The following is a 27,467-nucleotide window of genomic DNA, read 5'->3' as shown; positions in this document are numbered from 1 at the left end:
TATCAGGGTCCAAAAGGCTGTCAGTGGTCTGCTTTATACAGAACTGATCTTCCAGTTCATCACCCAGTGTTGGGTGAGCTTTTGTGCGTTGTGATGGACGTGGCTCTTAGGGAAGAGTGTCGATGCTGTCACTCTACTATTTCAGTATTGAATAGATCTTTAGTTACTTAAGAGAGGGGAAAAATTCCCACAAAGATTCAGGTAATGTCTTTTCTGTCTTGAATTGTATTAGAATAACAGTTGTAATTCACTTTTAACTTCAGATTTGGTGTTTTAATACCCATAAAGACATTCACTGCACCATTACACTGGGTCCATAATTGCCTATGCCACAAAGCACAATGCATTTAAAACTGTAAGCCCTTTCTGGAGCACAGAGATCTTGAGGAAACAGCCAAGTACCAAACCCTAGAAATCTGGTGCAGTTGACATGAACTCAGAATATCGAGGTCCTTTTTAGAAATGCATAGTTGACCAGTTGGGGCTAGATTCTTTACAGTAGGAAATAAATTTATATGGACATTAGATATTTAAATTTACATGTAGAGATTTAAAAAAAAAAAGAAATCATTTGGAAAGATGCTTAATGGATGTCCATGGATGCTGCAGTGTATTAGACAGCGATTTATAAAACTTGCACTTCTAATTAAAAGATATGTTATCTCTAAAATTAATGTCTGTACAAGACATGTATTAAGAGTATGGAAGTATTAAAATAAGCAGATGTTTTATTTAGTAAAGCACATGATGCTTTCATATCTCCTACTGAAAAAATGGAAACGCGGCACAGTCTTGTTCCTACAAAATCCCCCATCAGTGCTGCATTCTGCATTCCCTTCCCTTCGTGTCCTCTCCTGTTTGTCCTTCTCCTCTGTTAGGGTGTTGCTATATATGTGATGTGTATTGATTTCTTTCCAGCATATTTCTGTATATTTCTATCCTGTGGTTTATGTGTTGTTTTTTTTGTTGTTGTTTTGTTCTTTCTTTAAAATATATATATATCTATATGAGATTAAAGATCATTAATCAAAGAGTGTTTGTAAATTTTCAGACAGATATTGTCCTCTCCTGGTCTCCCTGTATTTGTACTGGAATTACATCTGTGAAAGCAGAACCTGACATGTGAAAGTTTTGAAATTCTATGTTATTGCATCAGTCCTTGTATCCGAGCTGCTCTCCAGAATTCAAGGGTACTCCCAGTCTAAGGACAAAAAGACAAATGGAGAGGTGAGCGGTCAGTTTTTGTAGGTCGCCTTGATTCATTGCATACTTTGTATCGGAGAGGTGCTGCAGAGGCTTCACGTGGATGTGAAAAGACTGTCACTGAGCTCAGGAAGACCATACTGCAAGGAGTGCCGCATAGCAAAGAGCACCGGTGTACGAGGGTTGATAAATGGTTAGACAACACAATATATTTGCAGAGCAGAAGGCTAGCGGTTGCTTGACGTGGAGATGATATTTAGGAAGTAGGATGCTGAGCTCTCAAATGTCTCAGGTTTTTATAATAGGCTGTCTTGGCCCAAGGCACAAGAATATTCAGTGCAGATGCTCTCCTTTATCTGACACTAAAATGTTTTTAAGGTGTTTTTTGTTTGTTTTTTTCAGTATCTTACTGAACTTAAAAAAAAATTTTCCAGCCCCATTTTTAAGTTTCTTCGTATAAATACGTCAGCTTGGGGTTGGTATAATTATTTTTTTCTCTTCCTAAGTTAACAGTCCTGATTGCATTGCCCTGTCTGCACACTGATCTGTACACAAACGAGTTGGATGCCGTCACAGGCTGGTTCCTATCACATTTGTTAGGAGAAGGAGATGTGGCTTGTGGAGGTGTTACGGAAAAGGTGGGCTCAAAAGCTGAAAGGGATGTCAGAGTCATGGAGAGGTGGGCATATGATAGAGCAGGGAGGCATAAAGACAGGCTGCAAAGCTGTGAAAAGTCAGACTTCATTAGTTTCATTGCTAATGAGGCAAGTCGTTACATTCCTGGAAGTGTTCTTGGCAGCTCAGGTAGGTCCTGTGCCGTGCCTCTCTTTGCCCCTTCACCTTTCTCCTGCCATGTAGAAGCGATGCACTGTGATGTGATCCTGGGCAGGCAGATCTTGTAAGACAGGCATGCAGGAAAGTGTTAAGTTGCTTTTTTTTTTTAATTTTTTTTTCTGCTCTGTGAAATACAGATATAAAATTGGAAGGCAGGTCTGGGAGAGAAATCTTTCTCCCAACGCTGTTTTGTTTCCCTCCCTTGCTTTCAAGATTTTTCTGACTCACTTCTCCTCTCTTGTAGTAGCCAGGGGAATATGCCTTTTACAAGAGAAGTAAAAAGATGTGCTTTCGGTGCTCATTCAGGTTAATCCCTGGAGCAACAGGACCTAAAATTGTTTTCAAAAAGGAAGTGAGGAACATGGCTGGACAGCATTTTTGTCAGTGGTGGTCCTCTTTAAGGAGAGAGAGATGTAAGGGTGTGATCTTTTGGTGACATGGTTAACTGGGGAAGGGCAGTTACACAACTAAACTTCTTCTGGCATTGTGTAGAATAATGTCCTAATTTAAAATTTGGAAAGATGACAGGAAGCTCATTTGAACAACTATTCATTAATTAAACTAATGTTGTGTGAATTAATTTCATTAACGCACAATTGCACACCAAATATCACTGTTTGTGCCCCTTTTCAAACTTTTTAACAGGTCAGGTAAAGTTGCACCATCATCACAAAGTATGTCCTGTAATTCCTTCCAAAGGAAGAAAATGAGGCCTAGGATTGTCCACTTCTGTATGTCCATGCCACACAGGGCACTGAAGTTGCCATAATTCAGTGATTTGGAACTGATGGTATCAGTGATGGGTAGAAATGTGTGTTGCCTGTATGTATGATTTTGAAAATGTATGATTTTCTATCACAGTTGAGTAAAATGTACTGATGATCTATAATTTGTATATCTGCCTATAGTTTCTTTTAATGTAAACTTTAGAGTTGTCACAAAACAAGGTGTTACTCTGCTGCGCTGCAGCGGTGAGCAACATTTTTGAGTCCTGTTATCAGCTTTGATCCATCACATGCTAGGAAAACGCTCATTGGCTTTACTTTCAGATTTAATCAATCTTGGAGCATGTAAGCTCAATGAGTGGAGTGGGAGACTTTGCTTAATACCCTGTCTGATCTCAGCCGTGATGGACAGCGGGCTTTGATAATGCATGTTGCCCTCTGATGAGACTGGATGAAAGCAGATAAATAAAAGTGGCTAACTGGCAAAACCAACTTGCTCAATGGACTGAACAGAGCAAAATTAAAGACTGTATGAAAAAAGGAGCCTTTGCAGCCACAGACACGTTTTCCAATAAATGTGCTGTTACCTATAGTTGGATGGGTAGATGCTCGGACAAAACTGTGCGTGGATTATTGCACTCTTATGTTCCCAAATAAATCAGACATTTGTTTAACAAATAGCAGCCTTTAAATGCTTTCCCTTAAGCATGTGCAAGTTGTGGAAGCAATGTATCGTGGCCTGAGGGTGGTTGTGACGTGCAGCAACGTGATGCTGGTCCTCTTCATACCACCTTGTCATAGATGCTTAGTGACAGGTACAGTGCTGCAGAGACAGCCTGATAATCCAAATGCAGGATGACTGCCTGTCCTTCTAAAAGGGCTATAATTTATTACTGCTGCAGGCGGAGAAAACCACACACCATTTAAACTCATTAGAAGTGATTTGGGAAACTCACGTTATGTAAGAAATTAAAAACTACAGAAGATGCGTTTTGTGAGCATAAAATTCTCTGCATGAGACCTCAAAGATGCAAAAATACCCTCTAAGGGATGGCCACAGAGGCGTACTTTGAAGATAAAATAAGGAAACCAGAAGAGCATTGTGGCTGCACTGCTCCACAGCTGACTTGCCTCGCGTCCTGGGTCAACGCATGGGGCCTCACGAACTCTTCTCCGGTCTGTTGCTCACAATTGTTTGTGATTTGACTGAGATGTATGCCCATGCCAGCTTTTTTTCCGGTAATAAAATTAAGCCCTCTGTTTTAAGGATTGTCTAGTTAATGTTTGATCAGTGAACTGCCTCAGTGTTTCTAACTCATGAACAGCAGAAATACAGAAGAGAGAAAAATTATGACAGTTGTAATGGGAAAATTGTTTGCTGTGTATATTAAATAACTCCAAAAGTCAACCTAATTGGCAAAGCAGGGGTCTTTGTGAGAATCTTATTTTAATTTTTCATGGAAATTCTCTTGGATGTGAGTCTTAGTGAAACCATAGCTGTAAATCAGTCATTTGTCAGGGAAATAAATTGCTGATTTTGGTGGAACTACTCCAAGTTCATGCTCAGGTGAAACACTCTGAGGCTGAATTTAACTAAAAAGTCATGGTAAAAGAAGTTATATCTGTCCTTGGTTCTTCAGAGTCGCTTTGAGTGTAGCAGGGTGACTTTTCAAATGATCAGCAAATGATTTGTTTTTCTTCTGCAGAGTAAACCTGCAGTAAAGGCTTTGGTTTTGGAATTAAGCAGAGGTTTAGCCTTTCATTGATGAGAATGAAAAGCTCTTGATGTGCTCACACCTCTCTGATGGCTCTACAGCGTTGAAGGGATTACCGTGCGTGGAAATGGTTCTCCTATGAACAAACCACCGTAACTGCAACATAAAGGGAGCATGTTCCTTAGGAGGCACCCTTTTCTGTTCTTTCTGTGCCCAACATCGTTTGATGCTGTGGTACATTTTCCTTGAGAATGACTGATCATGAGCGCTGATTCCCACTTCAGCTGCATTCTTTAAAGCCTCTTTGTAAAACACTGAGCCAAAGGAAGAAGGTGAGCATGAGCAAGAGGAACGGAGACAGATGTCTAAGGACAGAAAGTAAGCTTCTTTAATATTCCTTTTCATGCCACAAAGAGCTATTTCAATAGTAACTTGCTTAGCTTATTGTCAAGCTTGGTTTTAAACCTTCCGTCTCCTGTTCCTTTAGAGGCCTAGGGTTTTTCATAAGAAAAATAGAGTGATCTAATCTAGGTGATGAACTACTGCTTGGAAAGGAGCCAGACTTCTAGCAGTGAGGAGGGAAGCAATGACAATTTTGTTAGGAGCTGCCTTCTGCTCAGGCTCAGGGAAGCTCATCTGCAGAGCACTGGAAGCGTCGCAGGGCTGCTCGTGTGCACCTCCACGGACCCGGCTGCACCCTGGAAGAGATCTGGGGATAGAAGACAACAAAACATCCATGTGGCATGGTGGGAAGCCTCCTTGGGATGTAGGCTCTATGGGGGGAAAAAATAAAAGGGAAAGGAAACAAAACCAACCTCAGGTTTTCAATATCAGGTTTCCCAAACGGTGGCTCTGGTCCAGTGAAATGCCCTCTGCCTTATAACTCAAGCCAGCCCTGTTGGTTATCCTTAGAAGCCTGCGGTAGTATGGGGCTGAGTACTTCAGGAGCTATGAAAAACTATGAAGCCTGGTGGTTCACCAATACTTTTTTCTACTGAGTTTCTTTTCCAGATGTTTTTTTCCTCCTAACATCTGAGATAAACTCCTCCCCTTCAGAAGTGTTAAATTTTAAAACACCAGCTTTCACTGGGGCGTTTTTTATTCCAATTAGCTCTAATGAATGGTATAGCCAGCTTTTTAGCTCATGGGAGCTAAAGCTACCCGTTAAAAAAGAGTTATGAAAACCTCTGTTCCTTTAAACATGTGGGCTGTTGAAGAGTTCACAGTGTGTAACGCTGGTCTGGAAGCACTTTGTCGATACTCCTGGCTTTGCATCACTGAGCGTGACAGCTCCTGAGAGATTAAGTAGCTGGTACCATCAGAACTTTAATCAGTTTTTCTTCCATTTCTGCCAGTACAGAAAAGAACGGGTGTGCTTGTGAAGCGTCACGAGGATTACACTGCAATGCTTTCCGGATAAACTTCAGTGCCTTTGAAGCGGGGGAAACACAGCAACAAATAATCTCATGACAGCTGTCATGTTTCCAGAAGTGTCTGATCAGATCATCAAACCTTAACACTGGATACCGTATGGGTACCTCCAGCGTCTACTGTCAGCCACCGCTGCTTCTGCTTCCATTCTGGTGGTAGACCTGTGATTGTATTCGGAACCAGTCCCACAGCGGTTAATTCACAATGATCTGCTTCAATTTTTTCTATTTCAATGTTAAATGTAAAATTGTTTATAACCACAGCAGCACAGAATGGCTGAGGTTGGGAGGGGCTTCTGGAGGTCATCTGGTCCAACCCCCTGCTCATGCAGAGCCTCTTAGGCCAAGGTGTCTCTCCACTAACCAGTCATTACAATTGGCACATTCATAAATATAAACATATGTATAAATTAATGGGTGTATATATAAATTAAGGCATGTTAGTCTGAGCAGAAAAAAAATACTCAAGCTGTATTAAACTTTTCTTTTGTCTGTTGTACGTGCCAAGACCAATACCGACTAGGAATAAACATTTGTTTGAATTCAAAGTGTAAGAGTGAATGCATTAAGCAGAGGCTCTCGTTTCTTGATTGATACCTCAGCACGCTGCTATAGTATATATTTGTCAACAGGAAAAGCATTATGCCGATATAACTAAATGTCACAACATTAAAGTAATTTGGAAGATGATACAGGGTATTAAGAGGAAAACAAAACCTTGTGATATTGCTTGTAAACAGATGCAAGCACGGGGAATAAAACAATACACATCCCTAGCCCTTCAGGAGCTTTCATCAGCAGCTCATTTCAAAGCATGTCGAAGGAGGTCCATATTATTGAGCCCATTTTTTTTTTTATGGAGGAGGATGCTTAGATGCAGTGTGATTGTTCCAAACAATTGGAGCGGATGAAAGTCAGTGAGGTGCAGCAGATGACATTGCTTCCCGCTTGAATTTGTGTCGCTGCAGCGGGCAAGCTCAGAACTCATGCAAGCAGACAAATTACAAATATTAGCAAAACATGTTTGCTCGTGCTCTCTGCCCATTATATTGCCATTAATGCTGTGTGTTAGAGGCGAATTCTTTGGTTTACATCATCCAAACCAAAAAAACTTTTAAATATTTTTCCTGAGATGATCAAGGCATGCTTTCTTTTGCCATCTCTTCTGTAACGTTTTTTTTTCCTGTTGTGTTTTATTGTTTTATTCTGGCTGTGGTGGAGCTGAATTGCAGCTCAGCACGAGTCTGACAGCAGAGGTGCATGGCCAGTCCACCCTGTGTGGGTATGACTTCCAGTCTGCCCCCAGGATCCAGAGCAGGGGAAGGACATTCTTCTTTCCTCGTGTGTTTTGCCATAATTTTGTTACTGAGAAGCATAACTTTCAGGAAAGGTTGTCATTCCATATAGGAGGTGATTCTTGAATTGTTCTCCAGGGACTGTGAAATAATCATGCTGCTTTTGCACAGTGCTGGTTAAATAAACTATTTCTTTGATAAGCAACGACAACAAATACAGAATTGAATAATATGAATGACTGTGGCTTCGTACGAGGAAAGATTGCAGGGTCTTAATGGCACTTGATTTTTTTTTTTCTTTGTTGTTATTACATGTCTGTGGTTAAAATACTGAAGGAATGAAATCCAGTTTTTCTTTTTTTCAGAGAACTGGCTGTGGGGGATACAGGGAGGTATATCTGTGGAAATATGTGCTTTTATACTGGAAAGAGCCGGTACTTCAAGGATGGCTGTCCATAAATCAGGATAATTTGACACCGTTGATGGCACTTGAAGTTCTCTAAGACACTGTCAGGAAAGTGTGAGTTTCTGCTTTTTATATGATGATTCCTTTACAGGGAATATTCCCAGGGAAATTTCACTATGTCACTTAATGTCACTGTATACATTGTCCTTGTGAGGTTCCCTGGAGGAAGGGGCATCGTGTGCACGTCTGTGGTACATTTGGGGCAGGTTCTTGCTTCCCTGCTAAAGTGCCAGGGAATAGGCCTGGAGCTGACTTGTGAGAAGTGTTAAAGTCTGTGGTATGCTCAGCTACTGCTAAGGATACCCTTTTTGCCCCCAAAGAGAGTAGTTGGAGGTGCAGTCTTCTCCCAAGAGGTATCAAGCTTGTAGGGGCAGGTGAAGCAAAGCTCTTCTCCTGTGGTGCCACCAGCAGAGAGGAACACGGTGTCCAACAGTGGTGGAAATATATTCTGAAACATGGAGGCCTTTGCTGGGCTTTGCAGAAACTGCTGGTTTTGGAAGAACAAGGTTGTGCCATGTGCCAGCAAGACAACGTTGCCTCATAACGTCAGACCTCAGCTGAATTTTACCCTTCGTGAGCAGAAATGATTCAACCAAACGGTCAGAGCATCAAGTCTTCAAAGCACATGAAGATGAAGAGGTGTCTTCTCTGCCAAGGAGGAAGGAGCAGTGGCCACAGAGCGTGCCTCTCCTTCAGGTGCAGGGGAGAAATCTTGGCATGATGTCCTTACAGATGGGTGATGCAGTCTGCTGTAGCTTCATCCCCGAACTTTTCAGAGGATGTTCTGTTAATAGGTTGGTTATGAGACACAGGCAGGCTCTAACGGTAAGAACATCAAACGTCTGGCAGTCATCCTTCCCTAGCAGGAAAAAAAAAAAAATCAAATTGTTTAAAGTTGGGAGTGGGGAAGAAGAGAATGGGATGGATATAGAGAAACTTTTATGGTTAATGCTGTACCTTGGCCTTTCTGTGCTCCACTGGGAACCTTTACTAAGCGTTTTAGGAGGTGGTTTTGATATGTTTAGGTGATTCGCTTTTACTTCTCTTGTGTGATCCGTTTGGTGAAAAATGTTCTTGTAGTTTTGCCAAATGTAAACAGGAACTACAAATGGATTTCACCTTAATGACAAATAAGTAGCTTTGAAATGCAAGCGCTAAGAACCAAGCATACAGTTGTTGCCTTAAATGTACTTGCTGTGGGGAAATATGGTAATGATATGCCCGAAAGCACAAATTCCACAAAAAGTAGACATTTTTGGGATATTATAAGAGCTCATTACAGAAACTCAATAATAATATTCTGTCATGTTACTTCTAGTTATAGTTTTTAGACTAGTGAGCGTGAGGAAGTATTTGAAAATTAACAGCACAGAAATTAGCTCTGAGGTATTAGCAAATGACTATTATTTTTCCATTTATGATAATGCTGTTCGTTATTAATTTGATCATTCATTGTCATGAGTAACGCTCACCTCACTTGAAATTCCTCTCCATCCTCACTTCATGCTACAAAATTAGTTGCTTGCGTAACTCGTATTTGCCATCTGATGTGTTTTTCCCATGTAAAAAGCGTAGGAAAGTTGAGCTGTCCCTGCTTTCCTCTGCACCAGTAGAGGTGGTCTTTGAAGAGTGGACTGGGAATTGTCAGCAACTCCAGCACCGGAGCTATGGGGGCTCCGGGTGTGAAATTCCTGCTCAGATCCAAACCTGCAGCCAGCTCTGGAGGCTGATCATGCTCTGTGTGTTTTTATCTGGGTAATATTTTCTAGATAGTATTTATTGTGTCATAAACTGACTGAGAGACACAGCAGGCACGTTGGGTCTGATTTTGTCATTTATTCAAGTACAGCAAGACTATACATTTTATGGGTGAAGGCCCTTGATTTTTAAGCGCATAATATGTTCTTAGCTGCCTTGAGGCAAAATGCAATAGCTGATGTTGCAGCAGAGTTGTGATTTTAAGCTCAGAGGTCGGAGATCAGGGAAACCGGGGAGTGTTTGTTTTTTCACGTATCATCTTTTTTTTCACTTTCCAAGCTAGTATAGTGTTAATGAGGCCGTTTGTATTTAGTGCTTTGAATAATTGATGGCAAAATTATAATTCTCTTTCATTTTTAATGTCATTAGTACTGGAAGAAGCCTTTTAATTGAGAGGAATTGCAGCAGATACATGATTTAGCAGCAAAATGTTCTTTAGGTGTATATATATAAAATTGGGGAAAGTTGTAACTGGTTTAATGGTGGGTCTGTGAAAAGAGAGGAGCAAGTGTGAAATTAATTTTTATAGGGCAAAGGTCATTACCAAATATGAAAAACTGTATATTATGTCAGTAGCGTTAGTCTATTATTGGGTTTGTGATACTCAGATATTTGTATTAGCATAAATAGGATTAACTTCACAGGTACCCCAAATCCTGCCTGTATTTGAATACAGAGCACCCCTATAAACAAAGTGAAATTGCAAAGGAAAAGAGCAGTCAACTGAATGGACTGGCACTGAGCTAACCAGCATTAGAACTCAGTCCCCTGTACTGAAATTCTTGAATGGAAATTTATTCAAATTACGAGTGTTTCCACTGCACTTCAAAGACATCCACTGGTAACAAGGGTTAAGGAGGCACTTCATTATTTTAGTTATCTTTGTTTATCTTGGTCTGTCTCCCACCCTGTCTGGGGGATGGGACTTAAGGTGGAGTATCTTTTCTTTCTTCAACAGATAAAAACCTTGTTGTCTTCCCCCCCCCCCCCCAAAAAAAAAAAAAAAAGGTTGGTATGTTAGCAAGAGGTGGTATTGTTTTCACTGAGTGTTGGTGCTGTTCTGTAGATGCTAATTTTGATGGAAAAACAAGAAAATGAAATAGAAGCCTTTTCCTTCGGAGATGCTGAAAGGACAAATCTCCGTTGTTCATTCCTTCCTTAAATCTTTCAAAGGTTTATTTAGAAAATGTGGTAAGAATGCATTGTATTATTTCTATGAGAAGGTATTTGTTGTTTTTATCTTCTGAAAGATACAAAAATATCCCATTGACTTAAAAGGATGACTTTTTTTTTTTTTTAATTGTTTTGAAAATGAAACTGGAAAAGAGATTTCTGTTTAAGGCAATTCCAGTCTTGGTGCACTGTGCCATGATGCTGAATAGTATTTTGATTTTTTGAGAGCGTGGTAATTTATGGAATCTAAGTGGAATGAAGGAGACCTTGTGCCTTGAGAGAGTTTTGTCTGTTGGTGCAGTCTGTCATGTTATCAAACAATTATGATATTTAGGTTAATGAGGGAAAGTAACTGGGGTTGCTATATGGGTTTCAGCATGGTTTCTCTTAATTTACATGTGAGACGGAAAGCATGTGTAGTAACTTCTAGGTTAGTACTTGGCCAAAAATATCAGAAGGTACAGTTAGAGGAACAGTGGAGAAGACGAAGTGGAAAAGAGCTGTAAGGGAAGATGGTCTCCGGAGTCACCTGTGCTTTTCCTCATGTTCTGCTGCAAGAAGGAACATGAGAACAGTAATTACCCTCATAAGGTATTACTTATGTACAAATACTCGTGTTCTCTTCTCAATATGTTATGCACGTACTTGTGAGTATTTGGAAATAAATGTGTGTGTGTATATATATATATATATATATATTTGGAGGAGACACCCAGTCACTTGGCATCTCCAATAACCTTCTAGAGCAATTTTTTGTGCGATGTAACTGACTGCTGTGTGCTGATTTCTGTCATTTGACACTGTAGCCCCATGTTGTGCATATCCTACTCCTTTTGTTGATGTATTATTAAAAAGATTGAACTTCCTGGATTGATACCTAGACACCTAGAGAGTGCATGCGTACCCCAGAGACTGCAGAAGTCCTGTAGGTGCTGTAAAGGGAGGCAGCAATATAAGCAGCCCGGCACGTGTTACTCAAGAAAGCAAGCTCTCTCTTGCTTCAAAGGTCGTTTAAGCTCCTGTGCAGATCACAGCCCAGCTCTTTAACTTGGCCCGCAACCAAGAAGGTAATCAGTGTGGTATGTTTAGGAAGTGCTGATTATAGCGTATTTGTTAATGGTTTAACTCATACAGGGTCCTGCAGAGCCTCGTAAATAATTCAGAGGCTCCAAACTGGGCCCTGTTGCATATTCTCACGTTTAAAAGGAATCTCTTCTGTTGCATAGACGTAAGACCTCTGTGATCTGAAGACAAAGTTCTGCTTTGGTTGTTCATTGTAATACAATTGGAAACTCAAACAGACTTCACTTGGATTCCTTTTCAGTCACTGGCCTTTGGAAAAGGTTTTTATGTCCCATTGCAGCCAGAGGACTGCAGAGAACACTAACGAATCTGATACCACCATCAAATTGCAAGCATCAGGTTTGAGGAAAAAAATGGCAGTATATTCAGGCCATTCTTGCCCTTGCTTCTGAGAGAGCTTATTTTTACTCCTACCTTTTGCTCTTCAGGACACTGGCAGTGCAAGACGTGATCATGTCGGTATCCTGTGAAATATAATGCTGCTGGAAAAGCCTCAGACTCCTGAAAAGCTGTATGGCAGCAACCAGCAGAGCATTTGTGTTGTCCAAAGTTAGATTGAAAGAAAGGACCAAAACTCCCAACGCTGTGCATCACATGAAAAATCACTTAAAAAGAGGACCAGAAGTATGTGCTTGTGTCAGCAGTGAGTTTTAGTTTTCTTTGAGTTAACTGTAATATGCTGGACTTCACTGAAGTTTAAAAAAAAATAAAATAAAATAAAATAAAAAAAGATATAGGGGTATATAGAAGCTGCATGCTGTTCTTAGTAAAAGCAGTCCTGTGTTAAGATCTGTGTTAAGCAGGTTTTCTCTTCCATATTGCTGTGTGCAGGGCTAGTCATTACGAAGCTGTTGTTTCATGACTTTTCTCAGAACCAGTTAAGTCTGTACCATTGTCATACTATTTCAGTATTATTAAAAACTGTGTTTTACTAACACGTTGGTTTTTGATGAATGTACTTTTTCATTCTTAGCACATTCCTGGAAGTGATTGTTGAAGACTTTGAATCTATGCTTGGGAGCGCACCTAATTAACGGAAAATAAGCTGTAGAAACTAATTTAGGCCAAATATCAGAATGTATTAGCATTTATGCCAATGTATAATTGCATTCCTATTAAGTTATTGACAGAAACTATTTATGTCTGTTAGATCGTAATTTTTTTCATGGGAAAAATGGTATCTTCCAGTTAGGTGGTGCTTTTTGTACTGAAGCATTACATCATTTTTGAAGGTATTAGAAAATTTGCCAGGCGAAAAAAAAAATTCCAAAATATTTTTCTTTTCAGGAAAAAAAAAAAAAGTAATATAAGAAAAAATGTATTTAATGAGCTGTATTATTGAAGTCTATCTAATGCAGCCTATGAACTTCGGTAAAGTAATTGAGCGTAATCTTATCATTTAGATTGGTCTGTGTGTAGTTGAATAAGCAAAGAAGTTTTACTTGAGATAGCAGCTTGGATCAAATTATTATAAAGTGAAAGTAAAACTGACTTGCCCTCTGGGAAATAAGTGCCAAAAGATTTTATGATGGAAAAATGTTTAGTTTAACCCCATGCATGCAATAGAAAAGCTTATACGTATTTTCTCATAGTTGCTATGTATTTCCCTAATAAAACACCACTATTTCTGTGTCCTATTCAAATGAAATTCCCACTATGCATTGTATTAATCTTAACTAGCTACTCAGAAGCAACACTGAAACTTCTGTACTTGATGTTTTTCCACTATAGAAGGCAAACTGAAATACAATTAGGAGCCTAAGCTAAGAGACATCAGGTGTACTAGTCAGAGGAGAGGTTTTTCCAGTGATGTTAGGGGAAGATACCTCTGACTTTCTGAAATTTTGAGATCTTTTTCTGGGATGTGTGCTGTAGTCCCCCACCTCATACTCTCCATACCCTAGTGCCCCTGAAGAAGGGGCTTCTGGCTGGAAGAGCTGCCACTAGGACTGCTGGAGCGAGTGGTCAGATGTGTAGTGCATTAGAAGTAAAGGAAGCTGGCTTTTGTAGCCAGGTCAGGTGGAGAGGTGCTACTGGCTTGTAAAGGGAGAAATACCCGATGAAGCAGACTGAGTAATAATAGGTATTAAACCAAAAGGAAGTTGATGTGGGAGTTACGAAAATACACTGGCTGTGAAAAAACAGTTTAGGACTTCAGATGCAGTTTCCTACTAGGAGGATGAGATTCTGATGTGCCGGTCTGATTTTAGGAAGGTAGACTAATAACCTACCTGTTTTTCAGAAGGAATTAGCTTGGTTGATGTGTGCAGTTACCTGTTGTAGCAAAGGACTATCCACTGGGAGCCAGGAGAAGGACCTTTTCAGATCTCCCATGTTATGAGAAGAGGGTTCTGGTCGATGGTCCTCACTTACTTCATTTCATAGGCTTTGAATTTACATGAAGTTCCTCTTGGTGACTTGGCTATTTAGTTTTACACTTTTTTTTCTCTGAAGGATAGTCCTAATTTGTGCTTAAGGGTAATGCATGTGCCTCTTATGCTTATATCCCTGAAATTGATCTTCACTATCTGCTCCTGGCAACAGACTGTTTGCTGTTTCCATCAGTGGCTGTAATTGTGGAGAGCCTCGTTTGAAGAACTTCCACTGCAGGATAACTTCATTAGTGGCTTGCAGCGGCAGCAGCCTCTCATCTTTGCTGGAAAAAGCCAGCAGAGGGAAGTACTGTTGCGTTTGCTAAAGAACACGTTGAAAGTCTTCTTGTCACCAAGAATAGATGGCTGCTGGAAGTCCTGCAGGGCCTGAAGAGTCATGATCACCAATAAGCTGATTTTTGCTGTGTGTCATTCACTTTTTGTTACACTTACCAGTTCTTATATGGGTGTTTAATAATTTGCCATGGTTGATTGTTCAACCCAAGCCTCTAGCTCCCAGCACCTCATAGTGATCTGAGTATTTCTGTGTAAGGAAATGATTTTTAAGGAAAATTCAGGAAGGAAAATTTTAAGGAAAAAGGAGATGTAAAGGGTAACTATTTTTTTTCCCTGTTATTTTGAACTTAGTTTATCTTCTAATGTTTCTTGGAAACCAATAAAACCATTTTAAAAGCCTTTGATGTATCAGTGAACATCTCATTTGTTGTATTTTACTGGGAATATTTAGAGTCACTAATTTGTCCTAGATTTTGTACGAATCCTATTAGTATAGGTCACAGAGCAAGAAACAGAACTGACTAGAAAAGTCAGTTTCAAACATTATCCTGACATGTTGTTGCACGCCTTGTGACTGTTTTATGGGAATAATGGGAAGAAAAAGTAGTGCAGGAGATTGAAACAAGAACGTTTAACTAATGACCATTATTATAACTGATTAAGATTCCTTAAACACTGCTTTCCACTAGCATGTTTTCATCTCCAGTTAAAATTCATACTGCCTCTTTCCAATGCAAAAGGGAATGTTTCTGTGAAAATTCCAGCACTACCAACAAAAGCATTTTCCAGTAGTAAAAGAACAGGAACCATGTTCTCTTTCAACTCTTCTATCATTTGATCTATTGCATCAGAGACAGAGGGGGAAGAAAGACTGAAAGATGGTCGGTCGTACCTTCACTAGGGAGGTGTGAAAATGAATTTCGGTTTGGGTAAGCTGCAGTCGTTTGAAGACTTGCATAAATATGAATCACTTGTGATTTATATTTCATCCAAAGATGATGTGATGGTGGGCTGCAGTATGTTATTCGCATGTAGCTGAGGTACCTCTTGATTCATACCCATGAGTAAGGCTTCAACCAGAATCTGAAACGCAACCTGTTAAAGGTACCTGCAGAAATAACAGCACTGGCTGCAATCGATATTTAGTCGGCCCTCGTGGGCAGAAAGTGAACATTGGATGAAGCTGTGTATTACAGGTGAGCCCCATGGATGAAGGTGGGTGCTCATTGATCCATTTACTGTGGTCTCATTTAGCACAGGAGCTGGTAAATGATGAAATTTGGTGGCACGTAATTTTTTTTTTCTGCAGCTGTGAAAGATGCATTTTGTAGGGTTGGATATGACTTCTTAAATGTGAAATCCTTGCACTCACATGGACCTCAGTACCAGCAGGCTACACTGCACATAGGGGTACTATAAACTACTTGTGTATGTGGAGTACAGCCAGTGCTTACATTTCAGTAATCAGTTCACAATTTTCAGGCCTTTGGCCACCTGAAGAGCTTTTCTGGGGGTCTCTGTGGCCGTTGGTGAGGAGTACAGCAAAGATGGTATGTGATATTGACTGCAAACTGATTTAATACTCTGAATGCTTTGCTGAAGCTAATAGTGCAATGAGAAGAAATAATGCAAGCCAACAGAAAGCGGAGAAAACTAATGGAATTTACTATGTATAAACATAATTGCATGTTTTGTGATCAGTCCATCAAGTCAACCCCCAAAATGCATCAGCTATGCACTGCTTTTGCACACAAGTCAGTTAGCAGCCTATGAAGCACAAACTCCTTCATGCAGGTTGCTGGTGTACTGGTGCTGAGGTGCAGGGTCACCTCGAACCTTATGGTAACTGTTCAGGCTTTCGTATCAATGCTTTTGTCTGCCAAGCACCAGGCTTTTGTGGTCTTAGGAAGAGCTCCTGGCCCTAAGCAAGGGAAACAAAACACTGCCTTGTTGAGCAGAGCAGCAGAGTTTAGGTGAGAGGGATGTTGTTATTCAGAAAACGTAATCTGGTTTTGATAGCTTTTGTCTAAATTGATGCCAAATAGGAACTGAAGGCATGGATACCAAATAGTTTACAATATTCACTGAATGCTCAGAACAGAAAATGTCTAGCAGAAGCCAATCTCAAGCCATGTAAGTAGGATTTTCTTTCCTTTACTTTTTAATGTACTTCATTGATGTGTTTTTTTTTTGCAGAGCTAGGATTTTTATACAGTATGTGGGCATGCCATTCACTGTGTCATCATGAGATTTCAAGTGATTTTGTCAAGGTTAGGTGCACAACCTAGTTAAAGCTGCTTTTGGCATTTAACTTAGGAGCAACTCTGGTAGGGAGGGCAAGTTCTTATGCAGTCATTGGAAAGAGGGAACAGCGTCTAAAGGGCACCTGGCTTAGATGGTGGCAATAACCTTAGGTAGCTGATGTGATACTCAATTATCTCCTAGCACCTTACTGGATCCAGAGGATGGCCCACTCGCCTACAACCCCTGTAGAGCTCTCTCCTCGCTATTTTGTCACTTCTTAGTTCTTGGTTATTCCAGTTTTCTCATTTTATTTTATTTATTTTTTTGTGCGTTGGTGTATGAAAGTCTCTCATATTCATCTTTTGACAGATAAAGCTTTATTTTGCCTTCAGCTTGTTTTCATATAATCGATTTCATACTGTTTGTTCTTAATGTCGCTGTACTTAAGGTATATACTGTCTCCCCAGGGCACTGGCTGTATCTATTTCCAAGTAATTTTGTGTATATAATCCCACTGAATTGTAATTATATCCGCCAGTCGAACTTCATGATTCCGCACAGTTCCTGCCTTGTAAATACACATTTCATTCTTCGTTAGGAAACTTCTGGCAGCGAGACTGGCAGGCTGTAATGGGCTGGGGCACGGGGAACTTGCACTGACAAGGTCCTGGGAAGTACCTGGAAAGCCACTGCATGGCCATGTTAGTTGTGGAGACTGCAGTAGTAATGTGTTCAGCTTTGGGCCCCTCACTACAAGGACAGAGAGGGCCTGGAACATGTCCAGAGAAGGGCTGCAAAGCTGGTAAAGGGTCTGGGACACAAGTCCTGTGAGGAGCAGCTGAGGGAGCTGGGGTTGTTTAGTCTGGAGAAGAGTAGGCTAAAGGGAAACCGTATTGCTCTCTACAGCTACCTGAAAGGAAGGTGTGGGGAGCTGGGGATCAGCCTCTTCTCACAGATAACTAGTGATAGGACTAGAGGGAATGGCCTCAAGTTGCACCAGGGAAGGTTCAGGTTGGAAATGAGGAGACATTTCTTCTCAGAAAGAGCAGTCAGGCATTGGGATGGGTTGCCCAGGGAGGTGGTGGAGTCACCGTCCCTGGGGGTGTTCAAGGAAAGGTTGGACCTTGTGCTTAGGGACAGGGTTTAGTGGATGACATTGGTAGTAGGGTGATGGTTGGACCAGATGATCTTGGAGGTCTTTTCCAACCTTAGTGATTCTCTGATTCTATGACAGCATTGTGAAAAGGTGAGGAGGTGGAAAACAGGGCAAGTTGGTCAACTGGTTATTTTTGCAAGTGATGTTCTGTCACGGCTCAGAAATGTGTAGCATCAAGAAGAACGTCAGGGGATAAAAGAGCATAATTAATGTTCAGGACACCGAAAGAGTCATCATTTAGCCAGCTGTCAGCTGGATGACCAGGCCTGGTCTGGTGGTGGGGCAGAGAGGAGAAGGCCTGATCTCCCTGCAGGCCACTACTCACCTTCCCCTCTGCAGCACCTGCAGGGCTGTAGTCTTATGCTCCACTGCATAACTCCTAGAAGATTTAATAAGGAGGTAACTGGCTAGTTCTGCTCTCAAATGACACCTTTTAGGTTCTTCAAAGCCAGGTGGAGCCAAGTTTTTGGTGGCAAGTATTTTGGCTCTGAAAGATTAATCATTGCACTTTCCTTTTGCTTTAGTTTCTTTGCTGGTGGTCGGACCGGACCATATGTTTAGTCCAGTGTTCTCATTTGATGTTAAACTCTTAATTTTAAAATGTTACAAAACATTAATATTTTTTTGCATACAAGATAGGAGTATTCAGTTAAACTGAATGGACCCCCAGCATTTCTGAGGCAGCATGTGCATGTTCATGCCTGAAGTTTTGCAAAGAGTTAAGTCTGGTATGCAGAGCTGGTGGATGTTTTTATCAAGACATGAATTCTAAAACAAAAGGAAAAAAGGGATCTGTTTATTTTGTGGTTTTGTTGTTTTGTTGTTGTTGTGCTGTTTTTTCTTGAGCAGGAAGGACTGGTCCACGTTTGAGAAATATGTAGAAATAATTTGCAATATTCGCATGTGAATATTATAGCTTATGAATGGATACTCTTGCTGAATAACTTTACATAACTAATGCTGGTACATTAAGTGGTTTTCAATAGTCCTATAAAAAAAACTCCTTCTGAAATGTGGTTTTATCAAATAGTTGGTGCGTTATTCGATCAATGAAGTCATTTGCACATTCCAAACATAATAATATGTAAATTAAACTCAAAGTTAATTTTACATTTTCCCCAAGTAAAGAAAACAGGTCCTAATAGGTATTATATTTTAATTTTCTTTTGGTTGATCACATTATGTTTTCTTTCTCTTGTTACTTGCCATAAACAGCGTAATTTCATGGTGCTGACAGGCTATATACCAAATACCACAGTGAAACAGAGGGAGCTAGATTACTCTGTATGTACTGACAAATCTCTTTCGTTAATGTGCGTTCAATAAAGTTAAAATAGCAAATGTTATTAAACTAGGGGAAAAAAACACAATGAAAATTATTAATGTTATTTTGTTTGCAGGTGTTATGCATGTGCCACAACTCTTGTTTTCTTTCCTCTAAAACCACAGTTTTATTGAAATAAGACAAGAAGGAAAAAACTACAGCATAAAAATGCAATAGCAATAAAGATATTTGTTTCAGTGCAGTCTCAAATTATGGGAGCACCTTTTTCTTTTTTTTTTTTCAGGCAGTTTAGAAAGAGTATTAAATGCTGTTCTCTGTTTTCAATTAAACAACATCCTCAAAGATAAAATAAAAGTTTAAGAATTAGTAGTTTTTCCTTCCTCAATCAAATCTCCTCCCATGATTTCAGAATGATGTACCCAGGGGTGGGATTTTAAAAACAAGTGAGCAATTTCAAAAGTATTTACATTTAATAAAATCAGGGTATTGTCCTTCTTAATTAGCTACATGAAAATCAAATTTGAAAAATCATGTAGGGGGACTTTTTGCTCACATTGTCTCCCGCTGGTCTGCCTGGAAAGCGTTGTTGCTCCTTCCAAAGGGGTGGGTTTGATGTGATCAGCCTTAGCAGGGTACTTTTTTTTTGCATGCCATATAGCTAAGTTACCTCTTTGATACTGTCAAGCTCCTTCTGACTGAAAGGATCCAAAAACTGTACGGAGGCATCTAGGTCCAGATAAGCTTTGTGTGGATGAGCTTGTGTGGCCCATAAAAATTAATAAACCAAATTGCATATACTTGCAATCGCTTCAACTCCACGTCAGAGCCAGAAAAGTTTGCTCCCAAGCATGTTCTGGTGTCAGGTGAATAATGAGCCTCACAGGTGGCCCCGTCATGGCAATTGCATGGCCTGGTGAAGGTAAAGCTGATCCCCTGTCACAGCAAAGGCGATGCTGGTCCTCCTGGGCCACCAGATGCCCTCTGGGCATCCCTGGCCCATCCCCTGAAGTGGCACCACGTGCTTCTCTCAGTCTGAAGCACCTCCATCTCTGGGGCTGGGGAATGCCAAGTGATTGCCATGGCTCCTGAATGAAACTGTGAATCATTTTTAAGTGGGCAGAAAGGAAATTTTCGTGCCAGAAATTATCAGAGGAATTTTTACAATGAATGTCTTTTTTATTAGAAATGGCATGAAAATATCTTCTCTGCCAATTTTCTGTATCACTGATTCTTTTCTATAGTGTACATAGCATATTCATAAAAACTGTTGAGTGTAGACATAAGGGTATTTCTGCTATAGTAAGGATGGCTTGGCATGATTGTGTAGGCACTTCCTTGAAGTGAAGTTTTCCTGCTGGCATTTGACATGTAGACTGACTGTGGAACAGCCAGGTTTCACCACAGGACTTCTAAATCTTCATTTTGAACTGGATGGTTGTATGTACTTCTTCATGCTGCTTGAGAGAAACTTTCTAGGATTTAAAAAAAAAAAAAAAAAAAAAAAAATTAAAAAGTCAGAAAGTCTGTATAACTAATAAATCAGTCCAAGTTTTTTTCCACCCTCCTTCCCTCACAGCACCTCAAAACACTTTTCCTCGATTAACTTCAGCACATTAAAAAATCTGCTTTATACCGGACAGTATAAATGGGGGAATCATAAAGCAGGGAAGAACTTTTCGCTTTCAGAAAATAGGAAAAGGGATGGGTGTCCAGATTGGTATTATCATTAGCAGTCTCACATCCTTACCCACTGAATCACTGCTACAGCAACATAATATATAATTATATATATTTCCAAGTGTCAAGGCTTCTTGTTTAAGCTTAACTCAGTTTTAAATCCCTGTGGAGAGGGAAGGCCTTTAAAATACTTATTAAATTCTAATCTTAATCATATTCATCATTATTAAAATTTGAAATAGCTTGAAATACTTCAGGTAAGTGAAATGAAAAAAACTAATAAAGGGCATGCGACACACAGGAGAAATTGAAGAATAATTGCTAAAGATTAAGAAATCTAAAATGGCCAAACATGAAAAAACCTTCATTTCCAATAAGCTTTTATTTAAAAGTTTTGCAATAGCTTAATAATATAAAAGGAGACTTTAAAAATGAATTGAATGTTAAGTGAAGCAAAGTAGCAAGAATATTTAAATGCGTTTAAACTTAAACTAGTCCCGTGTTTGGGCTTCAAGCATGATTTTTGCCTTGTCAGTTCTTGAGATAATTGTTTCATGTCAATGAGGAGGCAACGCTATTGTTGTTGCTATTAATAATAGTAATTAGTATTAATGTAGTAATAGTTTTGATAATATGTAGTGCCTAGGAGTGACAAGGTGCTGTGGTTCAAACATTAGTTTGTGCAGTCTCGTACAGACAGAACAAAAACATGTTTCTCTTCAAAGTGTGTAATGTCTAATCATGGAAAAAGGACCTCTTAAAATATTCTGCTTTTAGTTAAAAATTAAAAAGATGCAATCAAGTTGTTGGGCTTCTTTAGTGTCCTTTTTTTTTGTTGTTTTCTCTGCCGGTGAGTGGAAAATGCCTCACTGTGAACATTGCTTGATTATTAGAATGTTTTTGACATTATTTTTTTCAATATCCATGCAGGCCTCTAAGCCAGACAGGGAAATGTCATACCCTAGGAACTCTAGGGCAATCAACTTTTTGTATGGTATGCTTCACTGTGGACATTTGTATGGTATACTATGAGAAATTGGAATTAAATGTTGCAAAAAATTGGATCTAATCATTTTATTTTTATTTTAGGGATAACTTACCTTGACCATGCAGGTGCAACACTTTTCCCAGATAGTCTACTTAAAGCTTTTACTGAGGACCTCAGAAACAACGTTTATGGTAAGTACGAAGCAGTGCTCCATTATTTTTCCCAAGATTCGGTATAAATAGATCAAAACCAGTACTGTTTTGTTGTTGGAAGAGGTCTTCCGTGTTTTTTAACACTGCTGCAGTGTTGTTGGAGGACCAGTGACTTTGCAGAGGAGTCCCAATCTCTTTGTTTCATCTCCGGCATTGTTTTTAGTGGCCAAGGGCACGTCTGTGTGGAGGGGTGCAGACAGATACAAACTCCTCTGCCTGCCATTGTGCTGATGAACCCTGCTAGCTCTGATCAGGAGGCAGTGCCTTCAGTTAGCATGATGATGCCTAGTATACCTAGTCTGTGTTCTTGGTTGTTTTGCCCATTGTACACCCTTGATAAGCTTGGAAAGTCACTTAGAACTAGATTCATGAAAGTTTTAGCTTCAGTGATCTCAGAGCCTATGTAAAATAGCAGAGAGCAAGCTCTGAGCACCTCTACAGAGTGGGACATAATGGTTCAGTTTCTTCTCCTGTTTGAGATGTTCAAACCTGATTTGCCCTCCCAGGAGAAAACCACCGGGAGAGACACATCTGTCGGTCATGTGGAAGGAATCAAGATTCAAAGTGGTGGTGAAAAGGAAAAATCAAAGGGAGGGTTTACTCTGCCCAGGAGTTAGGGGATAAGTAAATACAAAGTAGCTTGAGCACTTTGGTTGGTTCTGTCATTTTTTTCATCTCAAAATACAAGAACAATTTCTTATGCATGGACCAGAATCCAGACCCTTGCGCCTTCTAGGAGAGTCATTGCAAGGAGCTGCAGAGGTGCTTTCACTCTCGTGTTTGTTTTCTTCCTTGGCCTTGTGAATTTTGCCCTCTTCCATTGCTGGGCAAAGGGGCCTAATCATAAGGCTGTCACTGAAAACTAGCCACTGCCCTTTTTGTGTTTTGTGAGGGGAGCTAGCCTACATATTGCCAGAGGTTGGCAGAAGATGCTGGAGAAAGAGCTTTTCCATCTAGGACATTATTATCACAGAATCCCAGAATGGCTTGGGTTGGAAGGGACCTTAAAGATCATCTAGTTCCAACCCCACTGCTATGGGCAGGGACACCTCCTGCTAGACCAGGTTGCATCTCCCTGAGAAGCACACACTGCTTGTGCTTTTATATAAAGGCAGCAGCATCCTGCGTTGAGGAAGTACTGTTATTGTGAGATATGTTTTATATTAGAAGAATGATTCATGCTCATCCAGAAAAAAAATACTGTAGAGTATTACCTGCATATGCTGTTTGTGGTCCCACTGAAGTTATCACAATTTCTTACTGTGTGCTAATATTTGTGGGCTATGTCTCCTTTTTGCTAGTTTTGTGTCTTCCTCGTGCTCCCTGATCCATAGAGCAAAGTGATTCCTCACTTGGGAGCTAGATACCACGGCTTCAAAAGAAAACTGTGTTCGCTAAAGCACCAGCACACTTGTGCTTATCACCTGAGTGATAAGCCACTGGGGAGTTCTGGCTAGTCTTCCTGTCATACACCTTCGTATGTATCGTATCATTTTCCTCTCTCATTTCCTGACTGCTGACAAGGCCAGGATCCAGAGCGTGGATTTAAGTTCCGCTACAAAAATAAATGTTGTTCTTGATAAGGGTAAGGTTTTTTGCTGTTATAACAAGATACATCGATTAGATTACATTCAAAGTCTCCTATTCAAATGCATGTCAGTGATATTAAAATTAATGTTCTGTCACTATGGCTGTTGTAAAGTGAAATGTATGCACCCTGATCTTAGTTATTTCAAACAACGTTGGGCTCAACCCTTTTAATTAGAAGTACCATCTGTGGCAGATAAAAAAAATAAAGTTGTGAATCAATTGAGTGGTCATGAATGGAAATAGCAGTGCTGCCACTTTGGAGTAGATTTGCACGGTACCTGTAACACTATGCAAGAACAAATTGTAAGTTTTATGCTGCTTTTGTCTAAAATGATAATGAGATCCCTTGTATGGTCAAGGCTCTTTATTCATTTATACCTGCTACTCTGAGGGCAATAACTGTTGTATAAAAAGAGTTCATTTCTCAGACACAGGTGCGAATGAAGGGGGAGTTTGGCTCGCAGCTTTTTTTTTATTATTTTCTGGATGATAATCCACACATTTGAAGAACTGCAGTTTAGCTGTTGCATGTGTAAATGAGGGAAAGGAATGTAAGTAAAAGAGATTCTCACTTCTAAATTGAGAATATTTGAATTGGAAATTAGAGAAATGCAACATCAGACATGTACAGTCTTAAGTATTAGATCTTTGGTCTGAGCTCTAAATTTGTTATTCTTTTTAAAACCGTCACTCAATAACTTTCAAGAGGATGATTTTGAAATTTAAGAAAGAGAGTAGATAATACTGTAGCTTACTGCAAAATTGTATTAATATAGTTGTGTGTTTTTTTTTCTTGTTCTCTTTCAAAAATGTTTAGACATGTTCTTTAAGCATTTACTAGTAAGAAAGTAGCAAAGTGTTGTGCATCTGTGGATATTGCTGTAATCTCTTTTGCTCATGGAGATAAATTCAGGCACTTCTTAGGTACTGTCTTAATTGTTAACACATGCCTGTGCTGAGCTGTGCTAAGATGGCTACTAATTTTGCAGTGAAATTTATGTTTTCATGAGCTACTTGAATTTCAGACACAAAAAAAAACAACAAACAGGGATAATCCTGGTGTCATGAATGTCTGTTGTTTCCGTTTGCTGTCTTCTAAATCGCTTCTTAATTAGTGCATGGATACATTTATTAATGAGCATTCTATCTGTGTTTCTGTGGCGGAACATTTGTGCATATGCAGTTGTATTTTTAGAGGGAACTGCCTAAGTTCCAGTAACAGATACAGCTGAAGTTTCAAGGTCTGTCATAATCGCTTGCTTCTGTTATATGTCCTTCCTCTTGACTAACTATTCTGAGGAGCTTCGGGGCATTGCTGTGAAGTATACATTAAATCTTTCTTTGTCATCTTTTCAGGCTGGCTTGGTGTAATACTTTGATAAAAGCAAAAAATTAATACCAAAACTGTGATTAATGATTAACTTCTATATCTCTGTTGTCTCCTAGGCAACCCTCATAGTCAGAATATCAGCAGCAAGCTGACATACGACACAATCGAGCATGTCCGATACAGGTAGAATAATCTTTCTTTCAGATGTTGTATGATGCACTTCATATTTTTCATTTTGATTAGGTCTGTGCTGTTTTGATGACTTAGATGTGATGCCGTTTTTGGAGGGTTGTCTGTCACATCTAAAGAAAACACTCTGCTTTTAAAGGAGGAGGTACTTGGGCAGTCAAATATTGCACAGAATCAGAGAGAAGTGAGTTCTTTTTCTCCCAGATGCCCCAATTCTTAAATTCCTGTAGTTAACTTAGTGCTGTAACATAAGTCTATGGTTTTAATAAATATTTAGAATTTTGAATTTCAAAAGTCAGTGTTATTATGATGGTATGGTAAGTTAGTAAGGTAGAACTGAGTGCAAGAACACAGTAAAAATTCAGATGACATTAAATAAGGTATAATGGCTTGCAGGAATTTATAAAAACCTTATGGGAATGTGTACATTGTTTTACAGCAGATACTTCTGTTGGAGTAATAAAATACCTTTTAAAGTTGGTTTAATGTAATTTTTAAGAGCAAAAAGAAAAATAAAAAGTAAACATAGCATCAGGACTTCCAGGTAAGGGCAAGAAAGGAAACTGAGTCGCTAAATGAGTGTTTCTCCCAAGAGTTCAGTGAGCTGAAAGGGCACTTTTTCCCATTAGTTTACACCAAGCGTATATGGCTTAGGAACTTAGTTATTGGTTTTAGTGTGTGTTTTTTTTTTAGATACCTGTTGATATTTTATAAAATATGTCGTTGCTGAAGAATATGCAAGCTTTTACCACAGTTGATTGGCCTGCTTTTAATGGCACTCTTTACCCAGGGTGGGAAATGTCATAGATTCCTCTTTATTATCATTTTAAAAGCAAACCTTTTGCCAAAACACATTACAGAATTTAGATCAACAGTAGTGGAACTATAGCAGTGTAGTGTTCAGAGTTATAATGAAGAAAATCTACTTTACATCTTTTTGCTGCCTTTTCTCTGACTGCACTTTTATAAGGGTGTGAAAAAACAAGATTTCTAGCTGCAAGATGTTGCTGGGTATAACCTGTTTCCTTTTTTCTTGTTGTGTTTTTTTTTTTCTCCTTTTTTTTTTTTTCCCCCCCCTGAACATTCTGGAGAAAGTATTTATTTTTGCCTTTTCCACAGCCCTGTCTTATGCTGGGCAGGATGACAACCTGTTAACGTATGGCTAAGTGAAATGAAAGAATCTATGAGGAATGGCTGTTTTCACAAGCAGATGCTTAGAACCACGTACAGCAATACCTCCAGCCCTGCAGTCTGCTGAGCATGCCTGTGTGCTCACATGCAGTGTCAGAATTCTGATCTTAATTCCTTGCAAGTGATATTTCAATGTTGCCATTTAATCATTCTTCTTATGAAGGTACAGTAGCAAGTGTTCTTTTCTGGAATAATTTCTATAGTACTCTATGTTCTTCACTGTTAGTGAGCAAGGAAATAGACTTCCACTGAGTAACAGATACAGATTTTTTTTGAGAGATGACATCTTCAGTTTGTTTTATTTTGGATCCTGTCTAAAACAAAACAAACAAACAAATGAGACTTTTAGAAGAACAGCATGGGAAATTCCAGGAAACATAGCAGTGTTTGCATTGTTTATTTTTTTCTCCTGAAAATAAATAAATAGATAAAAAGCCCTCTGCATGCAAATGAACATTTTCAGTTCATTTGGATGCAGAATTGAACAAATTCAATAATAGGATTTTTCAGCTAGTCCTATAGAAATTCTGCCATTATTCCCCAATAAAAATGTTAAAAGCATAATAATCAAAAAAACATAGTTGTAAAAATTGGGGAATAAAATGCCCCAAAACTTCTGTCAGTAAGTCAGCTATCTAAAAGGCAATAAAAGTATATTAAAAATCTATACTTTCATGCTGTTGCAGCTAATCAGAATAAGCAATATGACAAGACAGGGAGACAGGCAGCTCTGTCCTGTATCACAGCACATAGACTAGATTTCTTTGGTGAAACAATAGTTTGGTGGGTAATTTCAGAAATCTTTAAAAGATTTGCTTGCTTATAATTCTGCCTGTGGAGCATGGCTGCAGCCAGACGTATAATTTCTTTTCAGGGATTGACCCCAAGGTACTATGCCATTTTATTATTATTATTCTTTTCATTTGATTTTCTGATCAGATGACACAGTGCAATTAATTAAAAACAGAATAATAGAATCAATGGTTTGGGTTGGAAGGGATCTTTAAAGATCATCTAGTCCAAGCCACATAACAAACCCTCAAAATAAACAGAAATCTTAGTTTCTGATTTGTTATTTGTCTATATTGCTGATAGCAACGTCAGAATAGACTTCCCTAATCTGGCCATGTACACTGTTCCACAACGCAGAACTGTTACTTGGTTTTGCCTTGGTATTTTTTGACAGGCAGCAACCACTCTAAGAACATAGGTTTGCATGAACATAGCATAAATGATTAAATATTAGAGTCAGTG

At 39.4% G+C, this 27,467-nt stretch overlaps 1 protein-coding gene across 1 annotated transcript in view; it reads left to right on the top strand.

The window, feature by feature from the left end:
• The window catches only part of MOCOS (molybdenum cofactor sulfurase), a 219,855-nt gene that overhangs the window by 5,724 nt on the left and 186,664 nt on the right, over positions 1–27,467 (top strand). Inside the window, exons 2-3 of the mRNA XM_032181110.1 lie at positions 21,803–21,892; positions 24,950–25,016. Coding sequence (XP_032037001.1) covers positions 21,803–21,892; positions 24,950–25,016 — 157 coding nt within the window. The remainder of the gene's footprint in view (positions 1–21,802; positions 21,893–24,949; positions 25,017–27,467) is intronic.

This window comes from Aythya fuligula, chromosome 2 (genome assembly GCF_009819795.1).
Source record: "Aythya fuligula isolate bAytFul2 chromosome 2, bAytFul2.pri, whole genome shotgun sequence".
Classification (NCBI taxonomy): Eukaryota; Metazoa; Chordata; class Aves; order Anseriformes; family Anatidae; genus Aythya; species Aythya fuligula.
Note: the sequence above shows the minus strand (reverse complement) of the source record. Positions and strands in the feature narration are given on the sequence as shown.